Genomic DNA, 27,375 nt, shown 5'->3' on the forward strand with positions numbered 1-27,375 from the left:
TACGGCGGCCATGTTTGCCGCCTTAGGCCCCATGAAACCTGACCTCAGATATCCTTCCTCTCGGCGGATTAGATTAAGGAAGAAATTACACAAAATCTCTTCGAAAATCTCTGAAGTAATCTTTAACATGTAAAAATGATACGGCTCTAAAGGAGGTATTAAATAAAGTCTTCTTTATCTTTATTATGGGAGGTAAAATTGGAGGGATTTGCTTGACTTGAGCCACCGCGTGAGCTTCTTTAGGGGCGCCGAGCCTTTAAGTGTGACCATGAACACATTTTTATGTCTGAAAAGGAGGAGGCAGAAGCAGAGCTTATTCAACACGACAGCAATTACTGATGGTGTCTATTCTAGTAGGGAAAAGAAAAGACCAGGAATGTGTAATAATCACGTCAATTATGAGTGATAAAATAATAGATACACGAAAAAGGAAAATAGATTGACAAGTACAGAATCTATAATGAAATATTGTATGATGAATAAATAGCAAAAAAATAAACTGACAATACAAATATTGTGAAGATCAGTTAACTACCTGACAAAAATGCATCATTATAAGAATTACATAAAATTTCCATCCATCCATTTTCTACCGCTTATCCCCTTCAGTACGTCATTTGTAATACATACATGTATTTTATTGATATAATGCAAAAATAGAAAATACCACTAAAAAAATAATAGTAAAAATAAAACAAGGACATTAAATATATAAATATTTGGTTTATGATAGGGCTGCAACGATTAATCTCTCAAATCGAAAAAGAAAAGAGCTTCAATTTATGTTCTGTTTCTTCGATTAATCATTTAATGTGTAATATGGAAATATTGTATGATGAATAAATTAAGTTAAAATTATAAGAATTAGATATAATTGCAGTAAATCATTTGTAATCCATACAACATGTATACTCTAATGCAAAAATAGAAAATACTACTACTGCTGCTAAGAAAAATATGAATAGTAAAAAACAATATAAGGAAGTTAAATATTGATATTTGGTATATGATAGGGCTGCAACAATTAATCGGTTAAGTCGACTAGAAAAGAGCTTCAATGTATATTCTGTTGCTTCGATTAATCAGTGTAAAGAATAAAATGCATTAAATCTACAATAGAGCACACATGAGAGCGGTGGCATCTGCTGTAATCTATTGTGGAGATTTGTAAACACTTTCTTGCTTTATAAATGCACACCAGTTAAAAGTGTAAAAACATGTATATCAAATAGAAATGTTTGTTTATTTCAACCATTTTCCCTTAAAATACACTTTGAGGCAACAAGTGTGTTTTTTTGTTTTTATTAATCGATCACTGAAATAATCGAAAGCCGCAGCCCCAGTATGTACTTTAAATTATATTAATAAAACAATTATTGTAAATTCTGGACTACAAGCCGCTACTTTTTTCTTAAACTCTGAACCCTGCGGTTTATAAGACGGTGCAAATTTATGGATTTTTCTACAACAACTGCCATAATCGAAAGAGTCTAAATTATATAAAAAAATAAAAATAACAAAAAATAACAAAAAAACAATTACAAGTCAAAAAGTGTTTCCGCACAATCTTATGGACGAGTTCGCTCCCTGCAGGTGTCCTTCCATTTACGGGCAGTGCCGTGTTTGTCTTCCAGCCATGCATAGCGTTTCTACTCGTACAGATTCTTCATTAATCACTTCCAGCAACGTTTGTAAGTTTGACAATATAACTGAAACAATTCTTACTTACTAAAGTGTCCCTTGTGTGATGTCTGTAGGAGTGTTTCCATGCATATTTTTTTAGTGCTATCGTAATGTAATGACGCCAGCGTCGTTAGCATTACCCAATATACTAACACTTGGAGTGTCCGTCTTAGCATTATTAACTTACAATGACATTCTTTTTGTATTGTTTCATTTTCGCAATGTCCTCAGTAAATTCAACAAGACGTCACCATGGAGTTATGGAGTCTGTTTAGCTGACTGGAGAGCTAGCTTCCACAGCTGGAAGCTGGATGACGATGACTCCTGTTTTGCTTTTACTGCAGTGTTACAGACACCGTTTTGGAAACAAAGGCATGTAAATAAATATTTACAGTGTTTAAATAACTAAAATCACAATGTATATATAGTTTAGTTCGGCTAATATGGAAAAAAAAAAAATTCTCCTAAAATTATCTGGGTGCGGCTTGTGCTATATAGTCCGCAAAATACTGTATGCATATTACAGTGCAGTCAGTTTATTTAATAAATGATTATATATGATTAAATATACATTTAAAAAATACGAAACCCAAAACCAGTGAAGTTGGCACATTGTGTAAGTTGTAAATAAAAACAGATCACAATGATTTGCAAATCCTTTTCAACTTATATTCAATCAAATAGACTGCAAAGACAAGATGCTTAATGTTCCAACTGAGAAACTATTTTTTTTTTGTGCAAATAATCATTACCTTAGAATTTAATGGCGGCAACACATTGCAAAAAAGTTGGCACAGGGGCATTTTTACAACTGTGTTACATGACCTTTCCTTTTAACAACACTCAGTAAACATTTGAAAACTGAGAAGAACAATTTTTGAAGCTTTTCAGGTGGAATTATTTCCCTTTCTTGCTTGATGTACAGCTTAAGTTGTTCAACAGTCCAGGGTCTCTGTTGTGGTATTTTAGGCTTTATATTGCACCACAAATTTTCAATGGGAGACAGGTCTGGACTACAGGCAGGCCAGTCTAGTACCCGCACTTTTTTACTATGAAGCCACGCTGTTGTAACACATGGATTGGCATTGTCTTGCTGAAATAAGCAGGGGCGTCCATGATAACATTGCTTGGATGGCAACATATGTTGGCACCTACCTGTTCCCAATTAGCCTGTTTACCTGTGGGATGTTCAAAAAAGTGTTTGATGAGCATTCCTTGACTTTCTCAGTCTTTTTTGCCACTTGTGCCAGCTTTTTTTAAATATGTTGCAGGCATCAAATGCGATATTATTTGCAAAAAATAACTACGTTTTCCAGTTTGAACGTTAAGTATCTTGTCTTTGCAGTCTATTCAATTGAATATAGGTTGAAAAGGATTTGCAAATCATTGTATTCTGTTTTTATTTACCATTTACACAACGTGCCAACCTCGCTGGTTTTGGGTTTTGTACATGTTTTGAGAAATAAAGTAAAGTTTAAATTTTGTCGTCAACTCAATTTGAACCGCAAAAAAAATTAAGTAAAAAATATCAGTCCTTGTGGCTTTTTAACACACCAAGGAGAAAAGTGAGACCGTTCAATTAGCAGAGCAGAGAACAGGCCTCTTTTATTTCTGACATCTTCCACCTCTGGAGGATCTCTCTCATCTATGCGCTGCCTCCCTGCGGATGTGTGCCTGAAGCCCGAGCCCAGGAATGGAATCCTCTCCGCGGGGCCTCGGATTCCTCCATATTCCCATCTTCCATCAGCAGCATCCGCTGGGTCTCGCTGCTCCTAATTGATTCCGTCCTCGCCCTGCCTTAAACTTTGCGCCAGTCACACACTTCCTTTCTTCCATGTCGATATTTAAAAGCACATCCTGGCACGTTTCTGCTGCAAACGCGCCCTAAATTCCACACGGGAACATTTCTAGTTTGCACTTGTGTGATCTCCTAACGAAAACGCTGACAGGTGTCAGAGTACGAGGAGGCAGACGGGGGCAGCAGGAGGAGGCAGAAATGGAGAGATGAGCTCAGTCTAGTAAGCAGTCTTAGCGAGGGAAATCAAAAAATATATCTATATAGAGAGAGGAAAACAATCTGACAGGTAAAAGTGATTTTTCTTCTTCCCGTTGAAGAAAATAGGGAATGGAATCAAGCGTCGCAAACAAAATGTGGTGACAATATTTTTGCATTCCAACTCCACACAGGGATCAGCCATTTTGATTTGCCCAATCCAATGGGGGCGAAGCAAAATGGCTGCCAGGGACGAACAGGGCGGCGAGGTGCGAGGAGGAGCGGAGGGAAGAGGAAGGGGTGACAGAGACGTGTGATCCACTTGTATTAATAACCGGTGGAAGTACAAGCCCAGCAGGCACAAGACATTGATACAACGTTGATTATACGTGCATGTCCTTTAAAACAACGTTGCAAAATAGTTGCATTTGTAAATTGAGACAAAGTTGGTGTCTAACGTTGCATCCACGTTGTTGGTTGGGAAATGACCAAATGTCAAAAGGTCTAATTAACGTCAGAAGCCAACATTGATTAAAATTACGTCAAAAAGCATGTTGTTTCAACGTTATGTTTGAATTGCTCAACGTCAGGATTCAACAAGTTCTCAACGTTGTTTCAATGTCTTGTGCCTGCTAGGAAGACACACACACACAAAAAAAACAACAGCACAAATATTTTGCAGCAGATTCCCCAAAACAGCAGACTCTTAAGTAGAGATTTTGCGGTTGCAATGTTCCTGTCACTTAGAGCAGTGGTTCTCAAATGGGGGTACGCGTACCCCCGGGGGTACTTGAAGGTATGCCAAGGGGTACGTGAGATTTTTTTAAAATATTCTAAAAATAGCAACAATTCAAAAATCCTTTATAAATATATTTATTGAATAATACTTCAACAAAATATGAATGTAAGTTCATAAACTGAACATCAAATCAAGTAGGCTATTCCATTCATTACCATAAAGCCAGAGTTTCCCCCGTGCCATGATGGTTTGACACTCGCTAAAATGTCTGTCAAAAAGACCTGTGAAAAGAAATGCAACAATGCAATATTCAGTGTTGACAGCTAGATTTTTTGTGGACATGTTCCATAAATATTGATGTTAAAGATTTATTTTTTTGTGAAGAAATGTTTAGAATTAAGTTCATGAATCCAGATGGATCTCTATTACAATCCCCAAATAGGGCACTTTGAGTTGATGATTACTTCTATGTGTAGAAATCTTTATTTATAATTGAATCATTTGTTTATTTTTCAACAAGTTTTTAGTTATTTTTATATCTTTTTTTCCAAATAGTTCAAGAAAGACCAATACAAATGAGCAATATTTTGCACTGTTATACAATTTAATAAATCAGAAACTGATGGCATAGTGCTGTATTTTACTTCTTTATCTCTTTTTTTCAACCAAAAATGCTTTGCTCTGATTAGGGGGTACTTGAATTTAAAAAAAATTCACAGGGGGTACATCACTGAAAAAAGGTTGAGAACCACTGACTTAGAGGATCTTTTACTAAGGCGTTTTTAACGATCGGTCCCTAAAAACCGCATGGTGGTTCTGACAAAAAAAAAATCTTTAACCAGTGTTTTTGCAGAAGATTCTTAAAAACAGCAGATCTTTCTCGTCATAGCATCTTAAGTGGAGATTTTTGAAAACAGATGAGAGCTCCTGTCAATTTAGAGGATCTTTGATCATTGTTAATGCAACTGGTCCGCAAAAACAGCAGGGGTGGTACTGTTAAAATATCTCAGATTAGTGTTTTTGAAGCAGCTTCTTAAAAACAGAATACTCCTGTCTTATAGAGCAGTGTTTTTCAACCACTGTGCCGCGGCCGTGAGATATTGTCTGGTGTGCCGTGGGAAATTATGCAACTTCACCTAATTGGTCCAAAAAAATATTTTTTGCAAATCAATTATAATCTGCAAATGATGTGCCGTTGCTTAGTGTCTGTGCTGTGTAAAACTCGGCAGGGTAACCACATAATACTTCATGTCAGTAGGTGGCAGCAGGTAGTTAATTGCTTTGTAAAAGTCGGAATGTGTCGGGTGAGACGAGGATGGTTTGTTGTGATCCCAATATGCAGACCACAGCGGGAGGCAGCGTGCAGGTACAAAGGTATGTAATGCTTAAACCAAAAATGAACAAAAGAGAAAGGAAAAGGCAATGGCTATGCAAAACGAAAGTAAAACTGAACTGGCTACAAAGTAAACAGAAACAAAATGCTGGACGACAGCAAAAACTTACGGCGTCCACAAAGTACAATATCCACACAAAGAAGGATAGCAACAACGAAACTGCCAACAAAACAGGAAGGGCCACCAAAATAACAGCGCAAGACAAAAACACCAACACCAACAAACTCAAAATAAGGCACGACGAGTTTCATTTTTTAAACGTTTTCTGCTGGTGCTGTGCCTCTGGATTTTTTAATGAAAAAAAATGTGCCTTGTCTCAAAAAAAGTTGAAAAACACTGTTATAGAGGACACATTAAAAACCATCTGCAACAAAGCAGCACACGCACAAATATTTTTTTAACAGATTCCCAAAAACAGTAGACTCTCGTCACTCAAATCCTTGAGTAGCGAGTTTGCAGTTGCAATGCTCCTGTAATGTAGAGGATCTTTGACCGGGGTTTTTTACGATCGGTCCCTAAACGACATGGCGGTTCTGACAAAAGATAATCTTCGACCAACGTTTTTGCAGCAGAGTCCTAAAAACAGCAGCTCTCTCGTCACATAGATCCTTAAAAAAGTTGCAATTTTGCAGTTGGACTATGAAAACAGCAGAATGCTCCTGTCAATTTAGAGGATCTTTGAACGGTGTTATCGCGATTGGTCCTCAAACAGCAGGGCTGGTTCTGTCAAAAGAATATCTGACGAGTATTTTTGAAGTACCTTCTTAAAAATAGCTGAGCACTCGTCGCATAAAAAATCTCCCATTTGTGATATTGCCGATTGCTTCTGCCATATAGAAGATTTTTGACTAGTATTCTATTTTGAAGGTCTTTTAAAACAGAATACTCCTGTCATATAGAGGATCTTTGACTATTGTTTCTGCAGTTGGCTCTTAAAAACAGCAGAGGACTTCTTCCATAAAGGATCTGTGACTGGCATTTTTGCTGTAGGTCCTTAAAAAAAGCACATGCTAAGCCAACATAAAAGGTGTGGTCCACCATTATTGTGGACTAAAAAGGTAATCAGTGGTTGCCGTAGCGACAGAATCCTCACCTATCTATTGAAATGATTACATATAGTTGCTTTGAATAGCGCATTGTGGAGTTAACAAGCATGTAGAGGAGTAACAAACAGCTGACCAGCATTTATTTCCCCCTCTGGAAAACAGACCGCTGCCATCACTTCTCCTTCTTTGTTTTTTTTTTGTTTTTACACGTCGGAATATATTAGGCGGGCGTGTAACGCTGCTTTCATGTTTTAAAATAGCAGCGGTCCCTCGGTAGGGTTTGTTTGCTGTACTTGCATAAGTAAATCAACAAATTCTTTAAAAATCCCTCCCATCCCCACATCCTCTCTCTCTCTCTCTGTTGGTTCTTGACTTAATTCCACGCGGGAATACGTGTGGAGGGGATTTAAACAAACGTGATGTTTTTTGACGCTCCCTTACGTTTTACAAACCAGCTTAGGGACAAAAGTCTTTTAGGCTATAAGAAACTGGTAAATACAAATAAAATCATGTAATCATCTAATTTACAGAAATATTCACATTTTATAACATCTTTTTAATTAAAACATATGAGTGCTGTCAAATGGTGGATTTAAATTACATTTAAATCAGATTAATCACACTTTAAAATTGTGATTAATCATGACTAATCACACTAAATCCCTTGCTGGCAAAATTTTAATAAATTTAAAATCAAAATTTTTAAATGTTTTTGTCAAAATGTCATACATTTTATTTTAATGGTTTGACTAAAGATATGTAATATTTGCTGAAAACCTGGAACCAGTATAATCTAAAGTCTCTTCAAGAAATAAGAGTCCACTAGTCGGAGTCTCCCTACTGAGGCTGGGTGATAAAACAATACCAATAAAAACAAAAATTATGTTCGTAAACCGGAAGTTGCAAAGCAAAGTTGGTTGCATGAACAAAAGGCACCCGCTCTCTGTTAACTGAGCAACACAGGGAGCGATCACTGACCGGTGGAGGTGCCACGCTAACAGCCAATCAGGTAACAGTATCAACTACCAAATTTGGTTGCGGCATCTTGTTGTCGCGTGGTTGATTCTTTGCATGGAGTGAAAAGAGAAAGTAAAAATTACGAAAATTGTGGATAAAACAGGAAAAGTCACCTTGACACTCTGGCAGACGCTCACACTTTAGAGCACAGCTGTAAATTCCTGGCACTAAACCTGCAGAAAATAGTCCTCAGGTTTCTTTATGTATACATTTGCACACTTTGCACTGTTTTGTTACACTTTTCGCATTCCTTACAAATTAACTTTAATTTTAAGAGGTTATTACGTTTTCAATGTGATTTACTTTTGTTTACATTGATCGTTTTTATGCTTGTGTTGACAATTTCCTTTCCTCTTCACTAGAGATGTCAGATAATATCGGCCTGCCGATATTATCGGCCGATAAATGCTTTAAAATGTAATATCGGAAATTAACGGTATCGTTTTTTTATTATCGGTATCGGTTTGTTTATTTTATTTTATTTTTGTATTAAATCAACATAAAAAACACAAGATACACTTACAATTAGTGCACCAACCCAAAAAACCTCCCTCCCCCATTTACATAAATTTACACTCATTCACACAAAAGGGTTGTTTCTTTCTGTTATTAATATTCTGGTTCCTACATTATACATCAATATATATCAATACAGTCTGCAAGGGATACAGTCCGTAAGCACACATGATTGTGCGTGCTGCTGGTCCACTAATAGTACTAACCTTTAACAGTTAATTTTACTCATTTTCATTAATTACTAGTTTCTATGTAACTGTTTTTATATTGTTTTACTTTCTTTTTTATTCAACAAAATGTTTTTAATTTATTTATCTTATTTTATAATTTTTTTTAAAAAGGACCTTATCTTCACTATACCTGGTTGTCCAAATTAGGCATAATAATGTGTTAATTCCACGACTGTAGAAATCGGTATCGGTAATTAAAGAGTTGGACAATATCGGAATATCGAATATCGGCAAAAAACCATTATCGGACATCCCTACTCTTCACCTTAATAGTGGAGATATTTATAACCCGAATTTTACATAAAAACATTTATATACAATACATTTTTCTCCTGGTCCTTATTTTCGATCATTAAAAAAATATCAATAATTATCTATTTAATGCACTTACACTACCGTTCAAAAGTTTGGGGTCACCCAAACAATTTTGTGGAATAGTCTTCATTTCTAAGAACAAGAATAGACTGTCAAGTTTCAGATGAAAGTTCTCTTTTTCTGGCCATTTTGAGCGTTTAATTGACCCCACAAATGTGATGCTCCAGAAACTCAATCTGCTCAAAGGAAGGTCAGTTTTGTAGCTTCTGTAACGAGCTAAACTGTTTTCAGATGTGTGAACATGATTGCACAAGGGTTTTCTAATCATCAATTAGCCTTCTGAGCCAATGAGCAAACACATTGTACCATTAGAACACTGAAGTGATAGTTGCTGGAAATGGGCTTCTATACACCTATGTAGATATTGCACCAAAAACCAGACATTTGCAGCTAGAATAGTCATTTACCACATTAGCAATGTATAGAGTGTATTTCTTTAAAGTTAAGACTAGTTTAAAGTTATCTTCATTGAAAAGTACAGTGCTTTTCCTTCAAAAATAAGGACATTTCAATGTGACCCCAAACTTTTGAACGGTAGTGTATATCGTGATACAGTTTTCAGCCGTATCGCCCAGGTCTACTCCTCACTCAACGTATGCATTGGCCTGATCCCTGACCGTATAACAACCCACAGGTACAGTAAAAGGGACTGTAGGTGATTAATCCGCGGTGATATATTACTAATGCGGTCATTTGAGTAATCTCATGAATTAACTCAGTATCTGTCCATATCATTTTAACTAAAAAAAACTATGATCCCCAAAAGTAGGAGACAATCTTCCAGGCCGTGAGAAGAATGTGGTAGCTCTGCAAGAGCATCACCTGCTCCCTCATCCCAAGCAAAGCTCTTCTGAATACAGCCGGTGTGTTTAATCAGCTCAAGGGGGAAAACTGCTTATCTCCGTGCACTTGTCATGGATAGCGTATTGAACATATCAGAGTGAGAAATGGGAATCGTTCATTATTTTCTGAGGCTCACAATGAGTCTGATGTATCTCACCGTGGCCCCTCCACTGACAGCTCATTTTCCACACAATCCTGGCATTCAGCTCAGGCAGACCAAGAGAGAGAGCGCGAGCGAGAGAAAATAGGCTAGCGGATCCCCATTGCTTATTCATGACGCTGTGGCCTGCTAGGTGTGTTAATAATCTCCGCGAGAAACCAAGTGGATCGCGGTTGTTTGTCGAACACCTCGTCAGGCCACCGGCAGAAGAGGGAAAAACAGACTTGATCCCAGGCACAGGGAGGCGGATTAAGAACAGGTAATGTGCTCCAGTTGATGAGCACACGAGTGGATAGGAGGCAGGCCGGGAGCAGAATGTTAAAATGGAGCCGAGCGCAAACACCGCATGGAGTGTCGGCTTGTCTCTTTTCAAAGGTTAATCACAGGAATGTGAGAGATTCCCAGCATTCCCAGCGCGCGCATTCACCCTCGTTGTGTTTTTTCATGAATCAATGTCAGCATATGCAAAAATGGTGACTTTGGCGACAATCATTTGTATTTTGAAATGCGTGTCCGTGGCGATGCTTGTGCAGTCATCCAGGAACATTTCTGGTAATTCTGACAAGGTATCTACTACATAGGAATGATTCTGTGCAAGTTTTTCTTCACCAGACTCATCCAAGCATCCAATGAAATTTAAGTGGACCCCGACTTAAACAAGTTGAAAAACTTATTCGGGTGTTACCATTTAGTGGTCAATTGTACGGAATATGTACTTCACTGTGCAACCTACTAATAAGTCTCAATCAATCAATCAAAAAAACATGCATTTGACTTCCGGTTAAGATGTGAAGGAGGGAGGACGCGTCCGAGCGACTCTCCGTGAATTTGACACTCAAATTGTATAAAAACCACATATTGTGAGGAAATTCGAGTTGAAAGGAGAACATAAGTGATTATAGGCACACTATGGCTTCGCGGGGCGGCAAAACTCCACAGCAGGGGATAAAGGCGCACTTTACTCGGCATAGTAAAACTACCACTACAAACAGTGGGACTAGCTTAGCCTCTCCAGCTAGTAGCTCTGTAGCTGCTAAAGAGGCTAATGCTGGTAGCATGACCGCAGCCAGCCTACCCCCAGAAATGGAGAGCCTACACCGACTCATGACCGCATCAATGGAGAATATAATAGCTCCGCTGAAGAGGACCATGGATGAAGTGAAGATAATTGTGGAGGATCAAGGCAAAAGGATCGTCGACTTGGAAGAAAACGCAACGCAGCTAACTGAACGAGTCACCGCTCTTGAGGCTATATGTGAGCAGCTCTTGACCCAGAACGAGTCACTGAACGAACGCATGGAAGACGCCTCTAACAGGTCTAGACGCTGCAACCTGCGCGTCACGAACGTACTACCGAGTCCTGGGGAAAGGAACGACTGTGTTCAATTCATGCAAAACTTTTTTGCCACAGTACTTGGGGACGTGTTCACCGAGCCACCCATACTAGACAGAGCGCACAGGATCGGTAAGGAAAATCCGGGGCCCAACCCGAGGCCTAGAGTGATGATTGTCCGCTTCCATTACTTTCAGGACAAGATGCGTGCACTACGGGCAGACAGGAGCCTGCTACAATGGAAGGGACAGAAAATTATGCTCTATCCAGATTATGCGCCAGCTACTGTGAAACTTCGTGCCACATTCACCAAGGTAAAAGCTCAAATGTGGAAGAAGAATGTCCGATTCCGCCTCGTCTTTCCAGCTGTTTTAAAGGTGGAATTTAAAAACAAAACGCATGCATTCAAGACCGCTGATGAAGCACAACGATTCTATGACCGGCGTATAGCCAGACTCCCGGACATGGAGAGAAACACAACTACCAAACCAGCGAGAAGAGGGCGCGCCACCACCCAGGAGAGAGGCGACACCGGCCGGGAGAGAGAGGAGGAGAACGGCGCTGGACTAGGCAACGAAGAGGATGGAACGCACGGGAAGAACGGTCCGGGAGGAGAGGACGAGGCGATGGGAGGCATCAGCGTGGAAGGAGAATATAACGACGAGGTGAACGACGGCGAAGAAGAAGACGGCGGCAGCGGCAGCGAGTCCGGAGACAACATGGGGGCTCTGGACGAGAATGACGGTACTGAGTAGCATTGATCCGAGAAATGGGGTAAGAACACCACTACAACTGACACTTATGTAAATAGACACATCCACGGTTGCCTGCCAAGGAAATGGACACATTGAAGGGAATAGACTGATGGGAAACGGACAGAGATTTACTTTCTTTTGGACTTTTGCAAGAACTTGGGACTCACGGGGGGGAGGGGGATGGTCAGGGGAAATAAGGGAAACGCTGGTATGGTTTATTGGTTTAGTCTATGTTTGAACTCTCATTCTATAAGATATTAGATCTGGAATCAGATAGAATACAAACCTTTTTTTTTGTTTTGTTCTGTTTGTGTGTGTGTGTGTGTATGTGGGTGTGTGTGTGTGTGGGTGTGTGCGTGTGTGTGTATCCATTCATACATATGTGTGTGGGTGCGTGCGTGAGTATCCACATCAGGACATGGATCGTGTGGGGGTGCTTTTGTGGGAATGTGGGCAAGTTCGCATGTTTTTGTATGCATATGTATGTGTGAATGGGATTTTACGTGGGTATCTGATAAACATTTAGAAGCACTACATGTTTGTAATGATCCTTTATGTATTTTACTGTAAACCTTTTTTATTTATATTTTCCACGGAGGGAGAGAGGAAAGATGACGGTATAAGGGAGAATGTATAATATTTAAGGGACTAAATTGGTTGAACATTGGATATCATACAGGCGACAAAACATTATGGAACCTGATCTGTACAGGGTTCAACTTGAATATCTTTTCATACTCTTGTGTACTAAAAGAGGGATTTGGAAGGCATTTCCCCTTCGTCTCAGCTCGATTGTTGTCTCTGCTTTCACCACCTATTTCCCTCTCTCCCTCTATATTTTTCTATTTGTTTATATTTTTTATTATTTTCTATTTTATTACTCAGTTGTACTGCATATATGTTGAGGATGAGACCGATCTATATATACATCAATATTATGGATAAGTTGTTGACTTTGTTTTACACTGGACATGCTAGCGTAGAGGGGCTCCCCTGTCCTCGTTCCCGGTGGGCTTGTCTCCGGGGCGCTGTGGTGGGTGCTGCCGTAGCTGGGTCGACAGCCGGTTTAGTGTTGTGGTGCTGCGGTGGCGCCCGTTGGGGCGCTCGGGAGACAGGTCTATACGTACCCTGGTGCAATGGAAGTAGTTTGATATGCGAAATGAATACTACCACATTCCTTTTTTCAAGTGAATATATGCGTGGTTGTGGGTGAGTGCGTATATGTATTTACATGTATGTGCACATATAGGTCCGCATATATATTACCGGTTTTTTTCTGTTTTGTTTTTTTGTCTCTCATGTTCAAAAAAGAACACTGGTTACTAGGTAGTATAACTAGGAATATGCTCTCTGTCCTGATATAGATATAATCCCAGAGATTTAACTTTGATATAGAATCATGAACCGTGGATATTGATACTTTTTGTTTTCTTATTGGAACATTGACTTTTCTCCTATATACCCTCTTAGGGGTTTTTGTTTATCTTTTCTTTTATTCTAACTCACAATGTTATGGTTGAGGGACCTGTGTAGAGGAGAGTCGCTCGCTGTGCGATAGAGATAGGAAATGGTTAAAGCTAGCCAGGTTGAGGATTGGAGAGGATCACGCGAGCGAGCCTCTGTACCTTGGGGGTCATCTTTTGTTTCTTGTTTTATTTTTATTTTTATTTTCTTCATTATTCAAAAAAATTTAACTGAAACATGCAACAGACGTGATACAGGGAAGACAGAAAAAGTACGAAAGGAAAACCTTTATGCAAAGTAATGAAGTAAGGGTGGTGTCATTGAATGTTAATGGGTTAAACAATCCGATTAAGAGAAGCAAAGTCTTGGCTAAATTCAAAAAGGAAAAGATGCAGGTAATATATTTACAGGAAACGCACTTATCTAAACAGGAACATGAAAAATTCAGGAAACTCGGGTACAACAATACATTTTACAGTACATTCTTAAAACAGAGTAATAGGAGGGGTGTCGCCATATTAATATCGAACTCAGTTAAATTTGAATTAATCAAGGAAATATGTGATAAAGAGGGGAGATATATAATAGTGAAAGGGAAATTGGAAAACCAAACAGTAACGTTAATTAATGTCTATGTCCCCCCAGATAGCGGTAAATCCACGTATGAGAAAATATTTGATGTTATTAACAAAGAAGCAGAGGGGGTTTGGCTGTGTGGAGGTGACATTAATCTGACTTTGAATTATAACTTAGACACGACAAGCACGATTAGAAGTAAGGAACACATTAGCAAATATGTGAACATAATGATGAAGGAATTGGGAATAATAGACATATGGAGAGAACTACACCCGTTGGAGAAGGACTATACTCATTACTCAGCACCACATCAAATGTACAGTAGAATAGATATGTATCTGATGAACAAAGAAGAAATACACAGAGTGAAGGAGTGCAACATAGGAGTAACGGATCTCTCAGACCATAGTGCCATATACTTGACAATTCATCTAAATAGTAGGAAGAAAAACACGTTATGGAGATTGAATGTGGGCATCCTGAATAGTGAAAGTGTGATAGAATCAACAAAAAAAGATATAACCTCATATTTAGAAGAGAATGATAACGGGGAGGTGGAGCCGACAATTTTATGGGATGCTCTGAAGGCGGTCTTAAGGGGGAAGTTGATAGCTCAAACATCTTTTATGAAAAAGGCAAGATTAGAATTATATCAAAAACGAATCGGAAAATTGAAAGATTTGGAACAACAACATAAAACAGTGGGAACCTCTGAGATAATGGATCAGATTAAAGACATGAGAAAAAAAGTAAACGAAATGCTTATGGATGAGGTCGAAAAAAAGACCAGGTTTGTGAAACAAACATACTACGAGGGAGGCTCTAAAGCAACAAAGATGTTAGCTAGGAGACTGAAAAAACAACAAACATTAAATAATATTCACAAAATAAGGGACCCCAAGACCAACAACCTATTATACGATCCAGAAGCGATTGAAAACGTATTTGAAAATTATTATCGAACACTATATACACAACCAGTTGCGGCAAGAGAGGAGGAAATGGAACTTCTCTTAAATTCATTGGACCTGCCTTCATTGGGAGTTAGCCAAAACAAGATGCTAAACGCTAATATAACAATTGGGGAAATTGAAGAAGCAATACAAAGGACCAAAAATAACAAATCCCCGGGGACAGATGGCTTTAGTGCCGAATTTTACAAGACATTTAAAGAAGAGTTGATTCCCTTATTACAGACCTCCTTTAATTACACCCTTAAAAAAGGAAAAATTCCCCCCACATGGAAAGAAGCGATTATATCAGTAATACATAAAGAAGGTAAAGATAAAGAAGACTGTAACAATTATAGACCTATTTCGCTACTGAATGTGGACTACAAGTTGTATACATCTATTATTTCAAAAAGGTTTGAAAACTTTATGTCGGATCTAATAGAGGACTGCCAAACTGGATTTATTAGGGAAAGACAAACTCAGGATAACATAAGGAGAGCCTTACATTTAGTTGATGAAATACAGAAGACAAAAACAAGTGCTATGCTCGTGAGTGTTGATGCTCACAAAGCATTCGACAGTGTAAATTGGTTATACCTGTATAAAGTAATGGAAAGACTAGGCTTTAACAAAAAATCAGTACAGATAATAAAGTCACTATACCAAGAACCATCAGCTAGAGTCAAAATAAATGGAAGTCTTTCGAAAAGCTTCAAATTGGAGAGGTCTACCAGGCAGGGTTGCTGTTTATCCCCGACGTTATTCGCATTATTTATAGAACCATTAGCCCAACTGATTAGAGAAAACAAGGAAATTAAAGGTATACAGATTAGACATAATGAACACAAGGTGGGGCTTTTTGCAGACGATGTACTGATCTATCTCCGAGATCCAGAAGAAACATTCCCTAGATTAATGAGAACCCTCGAAGATTATGGACGATATTCGGGGTATAAGTTAAATGTCACAAAAACACAAATATTATTGTTAAACTATAACCCCTCATTAGAAATTAGAGAGACGTATAAACTAAATTGGGACCTGGAAATGGTCAAATATTTGGGAGTTAATATAACAAAGGAAAGAGATAAACTATATGAAGCCAACTATGGGTCGATAAATCTGAGGCTTAAAATGGATCTGGAGAGATGGTCAGTGCTGTGTCTGGACTTAAGCTCAAGAATAGAAATAATCAAGATGAATGTGTTGCCGAGACTCTTGTACTTGTTTCAATCCCTACCAGTAGCAGTACCACAAATACAATTTGATGAGTGGGATAAAAATATATCGAGATTCATATGGGGGGGTAAAAGACCCAGAATTAGGTTCGAAACTCTCCAGCTGCCCAAGGTAAAAGGGGGAATGGCATTGCCAAATCTGAAAGAATATTTCCATGCAGCCCAACTTCGGTATCTAGTATGCTGGTGTAGACCAGAATACGAAGCGAAATGGAAGGGAATTGAATTAGACCAGGGGAGAGATCTTATCCAAAACTTGTTGGCAAATAAAACAATAGAAAAGAGAGTAGAGGCAGAACTGAGTCCGATTACTAAATTTACAATTGGAATTTGGAATAATATCTCAAAAAAATACAAATTAGAGGATGAAAGAAAGATACTAGGATGGTTGACACGTGATCCCAATTTCAAGCCTGGGTTCGAAGATCATGGGTTTAAACAGTGGGAACGAAAAGGCTTGACGGCAATGTGCACACTGTTGGAAGATGGGCAGATGAGGAGTTTCGAAGACCTACGGGCGACATATGATCTAGACAAACATGAGTTCTTCCGGTATTTACAGATAAGGGACTACTATATTAAAAAAATTAAAAGGGCATCAATGAACCCGCTAATTAGAATAATGGTACAAGCTTATAATAATAAAAAATGTAGAGTGATCTCAGCTGTTTACCAGGGATTGATGACAAGCAAGGGGACTTCAACCATGTACATTAAAGAGAAATGGGAAAGAGGATTTGGGGAGCAGATCACTGAAAAGGACTGGTATAATATTTGTAAAACGCAGTGCACGGCCACGAGTTCTAGGGTATGGAGGGAGTTTTGCTGGAAAAACATGACTAGATACTTTATAACTCCAAAAATAAGCGGAAGAGTCGCAGCAAAGAAACAACCATGTTGGAGGCTATGTGGAAATATGGACGCTGACCACGAACATGTGTTCTGGAACTGTCCCAATATTGAAAAATATTGGTATGACGTGTGGTCAGTGATAAAAGAAGTACTACAATATGACATTCCAAAAACAAGTATGATACTATACTTGGGAAACTTGACGCAGGAATATATGCAATTCGATGATTTCTATTTAGTCAAGGTTTTGTTAGCAGCCAGCAAAAAGGCAATTACAAGACTGTGGCGTAGTAGCAGCTCACCGACCTGTGAACAGTGGCTGTGCATTGTGGAAGAACTATATGTAATGGAAAGATTTACACATAGACTCAGAATACAGGAGGAACTATTTCTTGAGAAATGGACAAAATGGACTGAATACAAAACTCAGGAAAATGACACCACAAATGCTTGATATGGAATATAAATTGACTATGTATATATTGTAAGATGTTGACCCTGTTGATATATGTATGCATGTGACAGAATAAAAATTTAAGTAAAAAAAAAAAAAAACATGCATTTGTAACGCACTAAGGCAGGGGTCGGCAACCCAAAATGTTGAATTGGACCAAAAATACAAAAAACTAATCTGTCTAGAGCCACAAAAAATTAAAAGCCGTATATACACTACCGTTCAAAAGTTTGGGGTCACATTGAAATGTCCTTATTTTTGAAGGAAAAGCACTGTACTTTTCAATTAAGATAACTTTAAACTAGTCTTAACTTTAAAGAAATACACTCTATACATTGCTAATGTGGTAAATGACTATTCTAGCTGCAAATGTCTGGTTTTTGGTGCAATGTCTACATAGGTGTATCGAGGCCCAATTCCAGCAACTATCACTCCAGTGTTCTAATGGTACAATGTGTTTGCTCATTGGCTCAGAAGGCTAATTGATGATTAGAAAACCCTTGTGCAATCATGTTCACACATCTGAAAACAGTTTAGCTCGTTACAGAAGCTACAAAACTGACCTTCCTTTGAGCAGATTGAGTTTCTGGAGCATCACATTTGTGGGGTCAATTAAACGCTCAAAATGGCCAGAAAAAGAGAACTTTCATCTGAAACTCGACAGTCTATTCTTGTTCTTAGAAATGAAGGCTATTCCACAAAATTGTTTTGGTGACCCCGAACTTTTGAACGGTAGTGTAAGTGTTATAATGAAGACAACACATGATGTAAGTGTCTATATTAGCTACAATAGCCTATTATCAAAATGACTACGTGTCGCAGGCAAATCTTCGTTGACAGAAATGTTGAAATGTAATATTTATTCTACACATTTTTACAACATTAGAAACCATTAGTAAATCAGAGGCTACTCAGAAGGTGAGATAACTCCTGGAAATTACTGGCCAAAAGGTATAGATGTGTGTGTCCAAGTTAAAGGAAACGGCTTTTAAAAGATTTATTACAATCTTTGGCAAGCTAGGTAATGTTTGCTGTGGTCTGGAACAACTATCTGAAATGCAGCCAACATTACATACAGATATGCAAAACTAAATTATATACAAAGAGGGTTCACGTAAAGGATATTAAATGAGCTCAAATATACCTACAAATGAGGCATACTGTTGCAATATGTACATACAGTTAGCCTAAATAGCAAGTTAGCATTGGTTAGCTTGCAGTCATGCACTGACCAAATATGCCTGATAAAAGTCAACAACATCAACAAAGCGCAACTTTGTGCATTCACGCACAGCATGAAACTTTTGGTGGACAAAATGAGACAAAGAAGGAGTGGGCGATTTTACATGTAAACAAACTGTCGCGTCAGAGTCCACACTATGGTGAGTTAAAGAACCGCCAAAATTAGTAGGACAAAATGATGTTCACCAAATACTCATCAGTGAAGCATACACACAAACATATTAAACAGTGGGTTTTATAACAATTGGGAAGGTTTGTGTCATGTTTGTCCTTAAACAAAAAACATACTAAAACAAAACAAAAAATGTTCCCCCATTTTTTTCCATTTTCAATCCTTTTTTAAAAATGCTCCAAGGAGCCACTCGGAGAGCCGCACTATGGTATAGGGCTAACTGTTTAGACTAGTGAAAATTATGTCACCTATTAGTAACCAGAGGTAGGTACAGTATGGAGCTTAAGGTGTGAATAATATGCATATATGCTCCGGCATACATATATATACACACACAATATTTGCTATAGAGAAATAATTAGACATGTACAATAAATAAACAGTTCACAATCGGTAATTAATACCATGAATTGATTAACGTGGACTTAAACAAGTTGAAAAACTTATTCGGGTGTTACCATTTAGTGGTCAATTGTACGGAATATGTACTGTACTGTGCAATCTACTAATAAAAGTTTCAATCAATCAATCAATTCAGTCCAAAAGTTTATAAGTCCACAATTTAAAAGTGGAAGGGAAAAAGTATAATAGATTCCGGGGTGGGGAGTTGTCTCTTACCGTGAAGTGGTGTGTAGGTAGCTCGCCATCATTTTGAGATGATCAAAGAAAAAAAAACAGACCTAAACAGGTTCAAAAACACAAATTAGCACTCAAATACATTTTAATTACGGTCATCAAAATAATTACATTTTCCCACAATTATTGACACATATTACACAGCAATATTAAAACAATTGCATCACACAATTATGACATGCATTGGATAAATCCAATCCATTATTATATACCAGTAAATCACTTGATACAATTACCCATCCATCCATTTTCTACCGCTTGTCCCTTTCGGGGTCGCGGGGGGTGCTGGAGCCTGTCTCAGCTGCATTTTGGGCGGAAGGCTATTAGCTATTAAATGTAAAGTAAACAATCTTAATTCAGAAATCAGAAGTGCACTTTATACATCTATTTATTTCATAATTTGGCATTTAACCAAGTTTTAATCAAGTTATCACTTTCATGTTGAAGCAACAGGTTTGTGCTTTTATTTGTTTGAGGACAATTACGAACTGCAATGTCAAATCGGCGTCATTTGCAGGAGGGCTCTAACAACAAAATGGACCAACTAAAATGAAAACTTGGAGGTCCTTTCAACTTTATACATCTTGGTAAAATGTTCGGCTATCACGTAACCGTAAATCAAACCCTCGTTTAGGGTATAAATACGTAGCATGTAGCACTTTTGACTTCGGATGGACGCTGCCGCCATTTAACACATAATGACGGAAAATGTTGACTCACGGCTGACGAGGGGTCTAAATAAAAGATGAAGAGGGTGTCCGGTGAGCAGGTTTGTTCCTAGTTAGATACAGTTGTTCAAAAAACCGTAAATAGCAACAGCTGGGGATGAGGATGATTGACAGGTGGTAACCGGATTCAAAGGTGTTGCGTCAATTACGTCTACCGGAAGTGTGACGTCACCGCGTTACGCAATGACAGACCTGCCTTTGTGAACCACAAACACAACATGTAAAGGCATTTGTCGCTTCATCCTGGACAATGTTAATGACACATTTGTTTTAAGGATGTGCTATTTGGTTTTACACTGTATGATTTTTTTGAATTTTTTTTAAAGAATTTTACCTTTGCAACCTCATTTTAATATTGGCTAAGTTTTATATTCATAAATGTAAGTTTCTCAATACCCGACCTGTTTTTTGTGCCTTTAAAAAAGAATTAGAACTCTACGTTAAAACACTCTCTACCTCTAACAACCAAAAATAAAAAAATAAAATAAAATAAAAACTATGATGCTGTGTTCCAAATTTACATTATTTACTGCACTTGTGTATATATATTTTGCATTATTGTGTGCTTTATTGAGTTTACAACCCCCTGGCGCTGATTTGTACTGTTTTTTTACTTATTTTGATTATTATTATTTATCGATTGTTTGTAAATGTTGCAGTTTATAAATAAAGGTTTATAAAATTCAAAAAAAAAAAAAAAAAAGTTACATTTACTGTGTTCAGAGGGTGTAGTTTCCTACCATGCTTTGCGATTTCCACAAACACTGTCAAAATAAAACTACTTCCGGTCAAGAAAACGTAAAAAAACAAACAAAAAAAAGTCTTACATCAATAGGATAAATACAAACAGTGTTTTCAGACTATAGAGCGCACTAAATTTTAATTTTTTTTTTTTTTTCATATATTAACCGCACTGGACTATAAGCAGCATATACATATATATATATATACATATATATATATATATATATATATATATATATATATATATATATATATATATATATATATATATATATATATATATATATATATATATATATATATATATATATATATATATATATATATATACAAATATATATATATATATATATATACATATACATATATATATATATATATATATATATATATATATATATATATATATATATATATATACTGTATATATATATATATATAAATATATATATATGTTGTGAAATGAGATATTTACACAGACATATTTAGTAAATGTTTATTTACACACCTTAATTGTTTCCAAACAGCTGATCAAACAAAACAGAAGTGATCGTCATGGACCGACTAACTGCGGGAGCTAGATCTCCAATCAGCTAAACCAGAGGTGTCAAACATACGGCCCGAGGGCCGGATCAGGCCCGCAAACAGGTTTTATCTGGCCCACGGGATGAGTTTGCCATGTATAAAAATTAACCTAAAATGTTTTAATGAAAGAAACAGCTGTTCTAAATGTGTCCACTACATGTCACAATAGCAATGACTTGTATCTGTGTAGATGATGATACATATGTACAAAATAAACCGCATGATGTTAGTACATCAGACGAGGAAAATGAGCAAACTACATAAATAACATCCTGTAATTTGATTTTGATATTATCTTTTTTATCTTGATAGATTGAAAATGAACACCAATGAGTTGACTGATGAACATTGTCACATAATTTATTGAGAAAGTAAAAATAACGACAAATAAAGATAGAATACTATTAACCGCAACATGTAAGTGTAAAAAAATGTGCTTGTTCTATTTTTAAACAAAGAAAACAACCTGAAGTCGTCTTTATTTTAAAGTTATCGTGCCGTGATTTTACCAGTTGGGAGTAGATTTTTCTCCATGTGGCCCCCCATCTAAAATGAGTTTGACACCCCTGATTTAGAGGCATTTATCGGCACTGATCGATCGCATAATTTTCCACGAAAACCGGCCAGTACCAATCAACGGCTGAAGTAATTGATTAGTTTGGTCCTTAGAATGTATACAGAAGAAGGAGAAGAAACATGTTGTTGCTTTAATAGGCCTAAAAACCTTACCATATTATTTCATTCTTGCAAACAAATGTGCAGAAATACCTTCCCTTCTGATACTTGTTGGTGCATATATGATTGTATTATACGATTATGTGAGGGCAAGAGCTCACCATTACTGCATGTATAATGGGAGCAGTGATTTACATTACCTTTGCCGTGCACATTCAGCACAATTAGAGGTTAAGAGTCGTTATGCGGCTCCTTATTTACCCAACAGTTCCCTCCCACGCATGCATTTGTCTCTGTGACTCAGTAACAGCGTGGCCTTTTATTAATTTGGAAATAACACCGCAGTTTGCAAGGGAAATTTCATTTCCGACCGGTCGCCATACAATCAAATGTGACATTTCACAAATGCGCCGAGAGGGTGATCTTTGTTGCACCGCCGGTGACTGATTAGCTGTCGCTGTTAGCCATTGTTTTGGTTTGTGTGTACACCGCTAAAGGTATCTGGACTTTACTGGGGAATCATTATTTAACGCTGCATCCGGACTGCTAAAGCTTTTTCATTTGGCCCACCGAGCATTACCCAAATAAATAAATAATGATAAATGGGTTATACTTGTATAGCGCTTTTCTACCTTCAAGGTACTCAAAGCGCTTTGACAGTATTTCCACATTCACCCATTCACACACATTCACACACTGATGGCAGGCATTTAAATAAGGTTTGCTCGTGAATGCATTACTCCCGCCACACCACAGGGGGTGACAGCGAGGGATGTGTCACATTGAAGCAGCAGTGGGGTGAGTAGAAGAAGACTACACATTGAATGAAACATTTATTAGTAGATTGCACAGTACAGTACATATTCCGTACAATTGACCACTAAATGGTAGCACCCGAATAAGTTTTTCAACTTGTTTAAGTCGGGGTCCACGTTAATCAATTCAGGGTAACACATTCAAACTTTAAAAAAAAAAATCAAAATAAATTGCGAAAATTTGACTTTTAACAACGACTGGACAACAAAGTATGAATGTATGAAAGTCGTTGTTTCCTGTCGGATCTTTAAAGCGACGACAAAAGTGTTCTAGACAAGAAGCAATAACAGTAGAAATCCACATCTGTAAGCTTCATCACAAAACTTTGTAAGTAGGTATTGTGCATACAGATATTTAGTTTGTTTTTTATTGAAACTGCTGATTTCGGGATGTCTTTTGTATTCGTTGTCGTGTTGTTTTTTTGGTTTTTTTGTTTGGCCGATCAGAGCTCGTTTAATACACGTAGTGCTAAATTTGACACCTTAGGTTTAATTGTGATGAGTCACATACAGGGACATTGGATCCCTCAGGCGGTATTGCATCAAAAAGTGACATCAGTGTGTAAAGGGTATCACCACATGGGCTCAGGAATACTTCAAAAAACCACTGTCATTGCGTCGCTACATCTGTAAGTGCAAGTTAAAACTCTACTGTGCAAAGCCAAAGCCATTTATCAACAACACCCAGAAACGCCACCGGCTTCGCTGGGCCTGAGCTCACCTAAGATGGACTGATGCAAAGTGGAAAAGTGTTCTGTGGTCTGACGAGTCCACATTTCAAATTGTTTTTGGAAACTGTGGACGTCGTGTCCTCCGGAACAAAGAGGAAAAGAACCTTCCGGATTGTTATTGGCGCAAAGTTGAAAAGCCAGCATCAGTGATGGTATGGGGGTGTATTAGTGCCCAATATACGGGTAACTTACACATCTGTGAAGGCACCATTAATGCTGAAAGGCACATACAGGTTTTGGAGCAACATATGTTGCCATCCGAGCAACGCTATCATGGACGCCCCTGCTTATTTCAGCAAGACAATGCCAAGCCACGTGTTACAACAGCATGGCAGCGTAGTAAAAGAGTGTGGGTACTAGACTGGCCTGCCTGTAGTCCCATTGAAAATGTGTGGCGCATTATGAAGCCTAAAATACCACAACAGAGACCCCCGGACTGTTGTACAACTTAAGCTGTACATCAAGCAAGAATGGGAAATAATTCCACCTTAAAAGCTTAAAACATTTATATTTTTACTTCCCAAACGTCTACTGAGTGTTGTTAAAAGGAAAGGCCATGTAACACAGTGGTAAAAATGCCCCTGGGCCAACTTTTTTGCAATGTGTTGCTGCCATTAAATTCTAAGTTAATGATTATTTGCCAAAAAAAAAATACGTTTCTCATTCAAACATTAAATATCTTGTCTTTGCAGTCTATTCAATTGAATATAAGTTGAAAAGGATTTGCAAATCATTGTATTCTGTTTTTATTTACCATTTACACAACGTGCCAACTTCACTGGTTTTAGGTTTTGTACTATATGCGTAAACATATGTAGTTGTGTGAATGTATTAACACTAAACCTAGTCTATTTATGTAAAATACACAATGGACGTTATACTTTTGAAATCTTTATTTTATATTTATATTTTCAGTCTTACAAACCTAAATGAATGGAAAAAGTGTAAAGAAATAAAATTAAGGGAAATAATTCAAAAGTAGAAACATCAATCCTCAAAACGTCTGGAGCTTCTGTTTCTTCATGCTGTGAACTAGCTGCACACACTGGAGACAAGAAGCGAGGGCAGAATAATGAATTTATTGACAGTGCGGAGTGAAAGCCAATTTGTTTTACTTTGTAAATGAGTAAACGCAGTCTTAAAGGAATATAATAAAGGCACTTCTTGAGGAAACATCCCCATTTCGATGTCCGGCCCCCCCAGCCTTTGGACTCTTGAAACCGCGGCCCTCTCCACTATGCAGCTGGAGTTATCAGAATGAAGACACACACATCTACTCACGTGCTGTCCAGACCCGAGGAGACCTGCAAGTGGGCAGGATAGCCACAGAGAGACTGCCAAAGTCGGGCTTGTATTACAGGGATCCCAGGATATGAGACACCGGGCAGTCCGCGCTCCCTCTAGGCAGCTGGCCCGCAGCCCAGCGAGCTTATAATCATCTCCATTACCTGTAGCACTGACTCACATTTAGGAGCTCCCTTTGCAGTGAAGTCATGGCTACACTGCAGCAATACTAAGAGAGAAAGTGTTTTATCTCATCCGCCATGCAAGCATACAGATTAGGAACATACTGGGCTGTGTTTGAATCAGTGGGAGGGGGGAATCAAGACAAGTACATTGTAACTCGCACTTTTCTGTGCGGAATACAAAGAGACATTTATCACTGCAGCTGTGGGTAAAGGCAGAAAGAGGGGGGGTTCGAACCATTTCCAACCCTGCATTTAGACTTCTTTTCCGTGGGAAAGCGCTACACCTCCATCCTCGTTAATCCATCTGGGGTTTTTCCATCCTGCCTGTCCGTCACCTTGTTGCATCGCAGCTTAGCGGAGAACAGTACCACCTCGGCTTGATGGGAACTGTCGGTTTTCCCTGCCAGAATAATAGCACAGCCAGTGCCTTGAACTAAAACCCTGGAGGATCTAAGGCAGGGGTGTCAGACTTGTTTTTTATTGAGGGCCACGTAGCAAATATGGCTGCCCTCAAAGGGGCCACATTAAATGATTTGGCAGGCCACTTTAAATAATTTGGCGGGCCCTATTGATTGACATGGCGGACCACTTTAAATAACATCGCGTACCACATTACACGATGTAAAAGTCCACAACAAATGATGTGGAAGACCACATTTTAATGTGGTGGGCCTCATTAAATGATGTGGCGGGCCACATTAAATGATGTGGCGGGCCACTTTATATGATGTGGAGGACCACATTATTGGCGGGCCCTATTGATTGACATGGCGGACCACTTTAAATAACATGTTGGACCACGCTAAACGGTGTAAAAGTCCACAACAAATGATGTGGAAGACCACATTAAATGTTGTGGCAGGCCACATTAAATATTGTGGCAGGCCAAATTACATAATTTGGCGGGCCCTATTGATTGACATGTCGCACCACTTTAAATAACATGACAGACCACATTAAACGATGTAAAAGTCTACAACAAATGATGTGGAAGACCACATTTTAACATGGTGGGCCTCGTTAAATGATGTGGCGGGCCACTTTATATGATGTGGAAGACCACATTTTAACATGGTGGGCCTCGTTAAATGATGTGGCGGGCCACTTTATATATGATGTGGAAGACCACATTAAATGATGTGGCTGGCCAATTTAAATAATGTGGCGGGCCCTATTGATTGACATGGCGGACCACTTTAAATAACATGGCGGACCACATTAAACGATGTAAAAGTCCACAACAAATGACGTGGAAGACCACATTATAACGTGGCAGGCCGCTATATATGATGGGGAGGACCACATTAAATGATGTGACAGGCCACATTAAATAAAGTGGCGGGCCCTATTGATTAACATGGCGGACCACATTAAACGATGTAAAAGTCCACAATAAATGACGTGGAAGAGCACATTTTAATATGGCGGGCCACATTATATGATATGGAAGACCATATTAAATGATGTGACAGGCCACATTAAATAATGTGGCAGGCCACATTCAATAATGTGGTGGGCCCAATTGATTCACATGGCGGACCACTTTAAATAATATGGCGGACAACATTAAACGATGTAAAAATCCACAACAAATGATGCGGAAGACCACATTTTAATGTGGCGGGCCACTTTATATGATGTGAAAGACCACATTAAATGTTGTGGCAGGCCACATTAAATAACGTGGCGGGCCCTATTGATTGACATGGAGGACCAATTTAAATAACATGGCGGACCACATCAAACAATGTAAAAGTCCACAACAAATGATGTGGAAGACCACATTTTAATGTGGCGGGCCACTTTATTTGATGTGAAAGACCACATTAAATGTTGTGGCAGGCCACCTTCAATAATGTGGTGGACCCAATTGATTGACATGGCGGACCACTTTAAATAACATTAAACGGTGTAAAAGTCCACAACAAATGACATGGAAGACCACATTTTAATG

The 27,375-nt window shown here is 38.3% G+C and overlaps 2 protein-coding genes across 7 annotated transcripts in view; both read left to right on the forward strand.

Annotated features, from left to right (window-relative positions):
• The window catches only part of pcdh19 (protocadherin 19), a 181,466-nt gene that overhangs the window by 110,019 nt on the left and 44,072 nt on the right, over positions 1 to 27,375 (forward strand). The gene's annotated exons all lie outside the window — the stretch shown is intronic.
• LOC133645213 (uncharacterized) lies at positions 10,775 to 12,496 on the forward strand. 2 transcript variants are annotated; one of them, XM_062040094.1, is made up of 3 exons: positions 10,775 to 11,461; positions 11,527 to 11,643; positions 11,780 to 12,496. In XM_062040094.1, exons 1-3 carry the CDS (start codon positions 10,906 to 10,908, stop codon positions 12,082 to 12,084), a joined length of 978 nt encoding a protein of 325 aa, XP_061896078.1. In that variant the 5' UTR covers positions 10,775 to 10,905; the 3' UTR covers positions 12,085 to 12,496. The 2 variants fall into 2 exon arrangements, with proteins under 2 accessions (XP_061896078.1, XP_061896077.1); XM_062040093.1 differs by having other exon boundaries at positions 10,775 to 11,643; positions 11,740 to 12,495.

Source organism: Entelurus aequoreus, linkage group LG28 (genome assembly GCF_033978785.1).
Source record: "Entelurus aequoreus isolate RoL-2023_Sb linkage group LG28, RoL_Eaeq_v1.1, whole genome shotgun sequence".
Lineage (NCBI taxonomy): Eukaryota > Metazoa > Chordata > Actinopteri > Syngnathiformes > Syngnathidae > Entelurus > Entelurus aequoreus.

Coding starts and splice junctions, on each gene's coding strand:
- LOC133645213 (XM_062040093.1), top strand. CDS start 10,906: ATGGCTTCGCGGGGCGGCAAAACTCCACAGCAGGGGATAAAGGCGCAC. Junction 11,644..11,739: donor TTCGTGCCACATTCACCAAG/GTAAAAGCTCAA, acceptor CATGCATTCAAG/ACCGCTGATGAAGCACAACG.